This window comes from Anarhichas minor, unplaced genomic scaffold (genome assembly GCF_050575085.1).
Source record: "Anarhichas minor isolate MPS153535 unplaced genomic scaffold, ASM5057508v1 ptg000004l, whole genome shotgun sequence".
NCBI classification, from domain to species: domain Eukaryota; kingdom Metazoa; phylum Chordata; class Actinopteri; order Perciformes; family Anarhichadidae; genus Anarhichas; species Anarhichas minor.
This window is the reverse complement of record NW_027466450.1, coordinates 15,305,263-15,314,241: the sequence shown is the minus strand read 5'-3', so window position 1 is coordinate 15,314,241 and position 8,979 is coordinate 15,305,263. Positions and strand designations below refer to the sequence as shown.

The 8,979-nt window shown below is 41.7% G+C and overlaps 1 protein-coding gene across 1 annotated transcript; it reads right to left on the bottom strand.

Moving 5' to 3' along the window:
- Window positions 1–700: 700 nt before the first annotated feature.
- On the bottom strand, window positions 701–8,979 carry tnfaip6 (tumor necrosis factor, alpha-induced protein 6). Its single transcript, XM_076104464.1, has 6 exons — window positions 8,880–8,979; window positions 6,848–6,985; window positions 6,023–6,184; window positions 2,280–2,508; window positions 912–952; window positions 701–822 (listed from the first exon to the last, which is right to left on the bottom strand). Exons 1-6 carry the CDS (start codon window positions 8,977–8,979, stop codon window positions 701–703), a joined length of 792 nt encoding a protein of 263 aa, XP_075960579.1.

Sequence of the window (8,979 nt, the reverse complement as noted above, 5' to 3'; positions counted from 1 at the left end):
GAGCTCGCTTTAATTACTTTATTTATTGCTGTATTTGTGAATTTCCCCCCAGGGATCAATAAACATTTTTTTTTTAATCTATAATATTACATCTTAATTTAAATTTTACGACTCTTTACAAACCTTCAGGAGACTTTGTCCATGTTTTATACACTCTATCATTTATCACCAGAGAGCTAACATTGTAATTATTCATAGCAGTGTTTAAATAGCAATGAATGAGTGTTATTGTGTTTATTTTTAAATGTGTATCATTCATCTTTTGGAGACTCAAACTTTTAGGGTTGGTAAATGGACTGCATGTATATAGCTCTACAACATTATAAACCCAGTAGGTGTTTATGAATAAGTTATGTGCATGGACGGTGATAAAAACCAAGAAGCAACATTAATAGTTAACCCAAATATTCAGAAACAATGGTTGGCTGTGAAAACGCTTTGCAGTGTGAAAGTCAATGAAAATATAGTTGTAATAACCAGAAAACAGGTTTGTTTTCCACAAAGTAAACCTCAGGATGAGGTGAACACAAAGTTCGGATTGTTTGTTTAATCTGGAACGTAAGGTCAGAAACTTCAACACAACTCAATGACAGAATTATTTCTTTAATCAGCTATAAAGACATATTAATTACAGTACACGATGCAACCAACGACATCACGAGTACAGCCACAGGATGACATCAGTGTGTTAAAGCATCGGTCAGTGGAAGTAATGGGTGTGATTCTGTGAAACCAGAGACGCATTAAAGGCAATGTACTGTAGCTGGAAGCCGCCGGCCGTCACCGACGCGTCAGAGAGGAACTTCAGCGTCATCACGTTTCCTGTGAAAACAGAAAACACGGGAGACAAATGATCAAGAGATCCGTCAGGGTGCAACGGTGCAGCGTACGACGAGAGGAGGACACGTCACCTGTGCTGATGATGTCGTCAGGTAAATAATCGCCGCAGAATCTGTGAACAATAATCAGTTCATCGTGTCAGAGATTAAATGAACAAAAACTTCTCAAATGTGATTTCATTTGCTGGTTTTCTCTGTTTTAATATAACTCATTTAACGAGTATTTTCACATTTTACTGACATTTTATAACTTCATAAATTGAAAAAAAAACAATATTTCCAATAACAAAAATAATTCCTTTAATGCATTTTTTTTTTAAATAATGGGAGTTGGACCTCCACTGAGTGTTATTACTGTAATTCATGTATTTACGGCAGACATTTTGACTTTTAGTTAAATTTAATATTAGTTAAATGGGTCTGTTGAATCGTGTACAATGTTTGCATATTATGCTGTAAACCTATGATGCTTTTTAAGTCTTTTAAGGGGGAACAGGGGATCTTTAGAGGGAAATAGCAGATCAGCAGTAGAGGCCACTGAAGTGGAATACATCATCTGAAAGTTGGGAAACTGAAGATTAATCTGAGATGCAGCTCAGCATTGTGTGTCAAGTTGTTCTTGTCATAAATCATAAATTAGAAGATTATGGTGGTAGCATATGGTGGCCATAACCATGACCAAATTTGCCCATAAATCCCACTAATATACCACATTAAGACACCACGACCTTGAGGAACACCATAAAAAAGTCCATGCTGTGATTTGGTATCAAAAACTTTTGACATTTGGACATTTTTCGCCGATTGGATGGCGAGCACTTCTGATCTGGAAAGCCCCTTATTGTCACTATACCTGAGAAAGCCATACATCCTCTGAATTACCTCGGCCTCTTGTTTGTGGTTGTGACGTTTCATGAGGCTGTGATTAAACCTAGAGGTCACAACATGTGATTTTATAAATCAAGTTTAAAATGGCCACTGTGGGGACTAGCATCATCAAACATGACTGGGCTCAATGGATCCACAAGAGTCCCATCTTTCCAGTAATACCTCATCTATGCATTTTCAAGAGACTGTTCAGGGACCCAAGTGTGCAGAAATATTCAAAAAGACCATTTTTAGAAAAGGCAAAAACAACACAATTATACTGCATGCATGTGTGAAGGGGAGGCTTGTATCCATAAAACCCTTTTTTTCACATATCTTGAGGTGAGAGGTCAGGGAACCGCTGTGAATATGGTCATGCCAGGGTTTTTTCCCCCAAAAGGTGCCTTGCTTCAGTGCCTTGCGGCCTCTTAAATCAATGTTATACCCATGTGTATACCTCGCCCTTCCTCATATTGGCCCTGTGAAGATCCTGTTTCAATTTTCTAAAGTTTTGGGAGCTATAAGTTCAGATACTTCCTACTTTCCCCCCCCCCCCCCTCAAAGACCCCTCACCTCCCAGCGAAGCCGGAGACGTCGTCGTAGCTGTCGAACACCTCCAGGTAATCTGACAGACACCCCATGTCCTCCTCCACATCAAACTCCAGGAAGCGGAGGTGGATCCTCTGGCCCAGGCGAACACGGATGTGCCAGTAGCAGATCTGTTCATCCTCGTACTCCTCGGGGAAGCCAGCGGACTGAATGATCCTCTGCTGGTCCGTCAGCACCCCACCACACTCTTTGGCTGTAAGACATGGACGAGATGAACGAGTGATCAGCATGTGGAAAAACAGAAAGTGAACTCCTTCTAGCAGCTGCTACTGCCTCTTCTGTTGAAGGAAATTATTGTGGTGTTTATTTTAGTCATAGACAATATGAAGCACAGATGATCGGAGTCTAAACATAGGAAGAGATGTAGAATATCATCTTGACCTGTGCATACCAGAGCGTCCGTGTATAGCTCGTTAGTGAAGGAACTTCAGAGAGCGTCTCCGTGTAAAGGGGCGCCTGGCACCACCGTGCTAGAAAACAGGCTCGCAAAGGTGATGTGCAGGTTGGCGAGAGCTTCTCGTTGACTCGAGTGTTTTGATCGCTGACCAATCAGAAAATATCCCGACCCGTCAGGAGCGTGGCGTGAAAGGTTTAAGAGAAATCGATGGCCTTCATATTTTCACATCTGTATCATGCTTACACAAATAAGAATTTTAAGTTGTAGCTAAGAAGCAGAGTTTTCTTTTTCTATGTATCAGTGTGTCAAGTAATCCACAACACCACTTCAAAGATGACTCCTAAACTCAAAGGAATGTTACAAAGGTACTGTATGAGCCACAAATAAAGAAAGCAACTCCCCCACACACCAATGACTACTTCATCAATTCTGTATCGCAGCTAAAACACCTGCCGACTGCTAGAAGGCCGATGAGCGAGAGAGAATTTAAAGAGAGAATTGTGTGTAATTATTCAACTTTTGGATTCGAAGATGACTTGAATAATGGTGCACGAGTTATCATGCAGCAGCTTTACCGGTATATTAATGTCTGTAGCAATAATAGAGAGCAAAGCATAGAATACATCTGAATGCTTGGTATGAAGGCGATGTTTCCCAATGAAGTGTGAATTATTCCGAGTCAAGTGGTATCACATGTCCCCAGTAATCCCTCGCTAGCTGTGTTGAAGATATTACATCTGAAATGTTAAAAAGGGTAAGTAGAGGCAAACCAGTGACGTATTTTTATTTTGCTAAATTTGAGCTAAAAGGCAGCTCTGGACCATCTTCAGCTGACATGTGGATAAATGTGGAGTCTGTGTTCTCAAGCTAGAGGACCACTTTAAACTCCCCAGTGTGTCCCCTTCAATCAGCTCGTGGGATTGAGCATCTGTTCATGTGAAGCGTTGTGTTTGGGGGGGGGGGTCTGTCTCTTGCGTGTGAGCGCTGAATGAATGCAGAATAGGAAGAAAAAAAGCTTTTTGTTGAATGAAGGAAATGAAACACATGTGGAGACTGGTGACAATGGTATTAAACTCTTTTCCACTAGACGTCCAGCAGGGAGAAGAAATGTTGTTTAACATTGTTTCTCATCTGTGACAAAGTAAGCTTGTACATCCGTCACCCTTTGGCTTGTGGTCCTTTTGAAGCCTCCAGTTCGCCATTTTTCTCTCGCCATCTTGTTTTTTTTGCAACCAGAAGTGACACAAGAGGGTGGAGCTGAGAACAACAGAACACTGAATATGATGTTTTTAGGCGACCAAAATGTTACAATTCACTTTCATGAACTGCAAACATGTGGTGAATGTTGCTTTATGGTCTGTTTGACTCTAAATGGACCATCATTTACTAAATGAACATCATGCTGTATTGAAGAAGACTTGAAACCAGAGATTGAGACCATAAACTCATGTTTACATTGTTTACTGAGGGTCATTTTCTCATAGATTTCAATCAGACTTCTTTTTGCAACCACAGGAGTCGCCCCCTGATGGCCATTAGAAAGAATGCAGGTTAAAGCTACTTCAGCATTGGCTTCACTTTTCAGAACAGGATGTTTTCACCTGATGTCAACCCATAAATTATTAGAAATAAGTGTTGCAATAACATAGTTTGTCCACCAGAGAGCACCTGCAAGTTTATTTTTCTTACGTTAACTGTCCTGCTCAGTACATACAATACATTGACTCTTTAAGTTTAAAGCTGCTATATTCAGTTGTTCTATATTTACAATTGGTTGCTTTTCACTTGGGTGTTTATTTCCAAAATATTGATTTTAAATTATTTTCAGATAAACTCAGGACACAAGACATATAAAAAATGATTTGGCTCAGAAATGAATCAGGCAGATTGTAAAAACACTGAATCATTGAGCCGTGGTTGTTTTTAAATCCACTCCCTCACGGTGCAGCCTGTGTGTCAGTTATCACATCCACTGACATCTTCTCCAACACTGAAGTTCTTTACGTCCTCCTGGTTTATTCTTGGTCCCATCATGATAACTCACAGTGTGAGATTGTGGCTTTGAGTCAAGACCTCCGTCCCACTGCTGTGGTTAAGATCTCCAGATCATCCCTCACGTTTGACTTGAAACATCCTGAGTGAGTCTGTGGAGCCTCAGACTTGATGACTATTATTAACCTGAGGTCTCCCCCACTGGGAATGGACCACAGCCATGCAGTCATCACTTACTCTTCAAACCAGATATTCTACTTTAAAGAGTACCAGCATCAGTGAAATTGTGCTTAACATGTTGGTAAACATTCATATACATATCAGCAATAAAACATGCTGCATGAATCAGTAGTTTTTATATTGAATGACTCAGTTTAATGTGAGCGGCCGCTCATGAAACCGAAGAGAACCACGAGGGCACTTAGAGAGCGCAGACCTCCGGCAAGGTGTTTCCGCCCCGTGATTCATATCCACTCTAAACTGTTGTGAGTTATTCCTTGGCCCATGCTACACCCTTCCACCAGGTTCCATGAAAAGCGGGTCAGTAGATTTTTCCGTAATTCTGCTGACAAACAGACGAACAAACCCAACCAAAAAGATAATGTCCTTGGTGGAGGATCAACTCCACATCTTAAAGAATATTTTGTGTTCTTTTAGCTCATTGTTTTGGTTTTATGGCCTGCAAATTAATTGTTCTCATTAACACCCTTTCCATCAAAAAGGTTTTGACGAACTTAGTGACATAATAGTCAAAATAAGTTTGTAAGAAGGTGCTATCAGGGCGGTGTGTCTGTCAGCTTTTATTTTTTAGTTCTTCTGTCCCCCCTCGTAGACAAAATGTGGTCCCAGGTAAAACATCTTCATACTTGAACTGTACGTTTAAGCATGCAAAATCTCAATCAACACAGTCTTTGAATGTGGTGGAGAAGTAAAAAGCAGGTAAAGTACAAAAGTACCTAAAAATCTATAATAGAAAGTTTCTTTTTGGCCACTTGATGGCAGCAAAAAACAGCTGTCAAGACAAGATTGACATATTTTCACTTTATAAAGTCGATATGATGAACGTGAGCTTAACCAGCTAGTCGCTAACTGTGCCTGTCTGCTGTTTGGTTGATGGGAGGGAACCAAAACAGTACATTTGTGGCTCAGAAGACCAAAACATTCAGATGAACTCTCTGTAGAGCTTCACAGTCGGGTGATGATTCTCTGTGGGTTTGTCACTATGTCCATATTAATCCATATAAAGTGAGTTAAGTACAGCACCTCAGTAGATGTGCTCAAGCCAGCGTTCACTGCTTTGTATAAAACAAGTACTCACAGTCTGGGTTGTAGCAGTACACATCCCATCTCTCGCTTTTGTTCCGCCTGTGTCCGTAGTCGACGATGCCAACCTTCCCAAAGCCACAGCTGGGTCCAGGTTTGACGATGGGGTAGCCAACGCGTCCTTTGTCGAACCATCCAGCAGCACACACATGGAAACCTGAACAAGAGTGGGAAAATAAGGGCTTTATGCCACCTCTCAAGTCACTGATAATAAACTACTTTATTCTGCCGGCCAACCACAGAAAGTTCTTTCAACTCTGCCAGCCTTCAAAAGCCCAAACCTGGATAAGAGCTTCCCTGATGGCCAGTGCTGTTTATTTAGTTGTTGTTTTTAGAGTCTAGCTCAGAGTTACAATCAGCAGACCCCAAAACCAGATCAGCCCAGATAAAAGAGGGACCTCCCAGGTGGGCCGCTGTGGGGAACCTCAGCTGTTACAGGGAGGCGGCTCGAGTGGCTGCGTTCAATCTCTGTACCCATCCAAGAAGGTGTTAACAGACTCCTACAATACTAGTGTGGCCGCGTGAAACTTGGCACGGACTCATGAAGCAGCAAAGCACTCGTGGAAAGAAGTGTTTCACTCTCATATCGCTTCCCAACGACCTTTTACCCCCGTGAACATGTGCACCTCCTTTATTTCTGCATGTAAAAAGCATTCCAGCTGGTCAAGAGATACATCACCAGCGCCACATCAGACGTGATGTTTAATGTGCTTCATGGGCGAAAGGTAAACACAACCCTGCAATGAGGAAAGAATCTGTGTGATGAATCATGGCCCCGACGGTAAATGTGCTCCAGCAGGAGGCTCTGCATGTCGCGGACCTATTTGACGAGCCGCCTCCAGTTGGTCATAAGTGGCCAGCTTCCCTCCCTCGTATTTGCAGACGGCCCTGGCCTCTTTATACGTCAGCTGGTATCTCCCTTTGCGTGATTCCCGGTGGTAAACTCCAGCTGCTTGTTCTGTCAAATGGAGAGAGAGAGAGAGAGAGAGAGAGAGAGAGAGAGAGAGAGAGAGAGAGAGAGAGAGAGAGAGAGAGAGAGAGAGAGAGACATCGCAAAGTAAATACTTTTGACTTTTGACTACATTTGTCTGACAGCTTTAGTTCCTTTACAGTTTCGTTTTTCATCCCCTTCCTGTCCATCTCCAGATGTGTTGATGTTGAATGTTTGTGATGAACTGAAGGATGACGTGTTTCCTTCAAGTGTTGTGAAAACCCTCCTCCTTCTTCTTCAGGTTAATAAACTCTTTAAAAAGCCTCTTGGATCAGCTGGAAAATGCATCATCACAGAGCTGAAAACAGGTTGTTCTTTGTAGAGATACGAGGTTCTCCCAGGACACAGAGACACTACAAACATGATGTTCTAAAAGAATATGATGCTTTGATGTATGATTAAACTACCCAACAGGATACAAAGGAGTTGAAATGCAACATACACATTAATGCAGCAGTAATATTAACCCAGAAACATCAGATATGATAGTAAAGCACTGACAGGGAACACTTTACTGCACTATACATTTACTTTTCATACCCATGGTACATTTTGCAAATAATGCTTACATACTTAAGTGAGGATTTGATGCAGGACTTTTACTTGGAGAGGAGTATTTTCACCTGGCCCATGCCCATAGCCCAGCAATTTCAGCGAGAGGGTTAAATATCAATTCAAGTTAAACATAAAAGAAGAAGGAGAGAGGATATAACTGTGTGACATTTCTTTTCTACATTTGGGAAGTTCGCCAACAATCTGCTCTCTGCTCTCATCAGCAGGGAGCCCTCTGCTGATCCAGTTTTTGGCTTTACGCACGCATGACTGCAAAAACTGGGCAGAAAACACTCAGAAATTAGTCAATCATTTGGATCTGTTTAACTTGTCTGATGAATGACTTTTACTCTAATTAAACTCTGGTGCTCACTGCTACAGGAAGCCACTGCCCTCTCACCCCAATCAGGTTCTGTAACAGCAAAAGTGTTTTCAAAAGAAGAGAGAGAAGATTGAGAACTTCAAATAGAAGTTGCATGAATAAGTGATTCAGGTGAGGTGAACCCATTATCAATATGAAACACTGTTCTGCAACTCTGCCTTTCACCTCATGAACACAATAAGAATGGGGTTCATAGAGTGAGAGTCAGAGGTGCATGTGGAGCGACCTTGTAAGATTTACATTTCACACATGAGGAGAGACTCAACTGTGATGTGTCAACATCATTTCAGCTAGCCTAGTTTATTCCCAAAGATATATAAAGCCTATAAGGCCTATAAATCATCTGTACATCTTTTGTTATAACTCTGATCTGTTCGCATTTTGGAGAGCTCTGAGATGAAGTCATTCCTGCTTGTTTACTGGCCTCCTGCAGCACTCAGCCAGGCCATAAACATGCAGTTTGGCACAAGGGGGAGCTGCCTTAATCATTAGTCCTTGTTACTCCTCACAGTGTACCTTTATGTGAGGATATTTGTTGCTGCGCTTGGAAAAACAAACAGAAAACAAGCTCAGGTAAAAGCAGTAGACTGAGGGGAAATGACGTATATCATTTGCTAATACATTTCATTCAAAAGTGTGCTCAGAACGTGATGAAATGCAAAGCAGCACTGGTAAAAAGCGTTGAAACAGAAGTCTGATAATTGAAATAAACTGCAGATTGTACTGAATAGCAGAAGTAAATAGTCTAGTAATCCACTAGAGTTATGACTACAACTGATGGTAATCATTTGGGTTTTAAACGTGACCACAATTAGTACAATGAGGAAACAGTTAAAGGGCACGCGGTTCATAACAAAGTGGTCCAACAGGTCGCTCCGTTTTTGTTAGCTACAGCAGCTACGGCCGTGAGAAGAAGCGGTTATTTACCCAGCCATATCGAGTTGTGAAATATTCCGTTTCTGTAGCCCCACGCCTGCGCCTCCTTCAGCAGGAAGCCGAGTGTCCAGAGGAGAGCGAAGAAGCGCAT

Coding starts and splice junctions, on each gene's coding strand:
- tnfaip6 (XM_076104464.1), bottom strand. CDS start 8,979: ATGCGCTTCTTCGCTCTCCTCTGGACACTCGGCTTCCTGCTGAAGGAG. Junction 6,986..8,879: donor TCACAACTCGATATGGCTGG/GTAAATAACCGC, acceptor TCCATTTGACAG/AACAAGCAGCTGGAGTTTAC. Junction 953..2,279: donor GTCTCCGGCTTCGCTGGGAG/GTGAGGGGTCTT, acceptor TATTGTTCACAG/ATTCTGCGGCGATTATTTAC.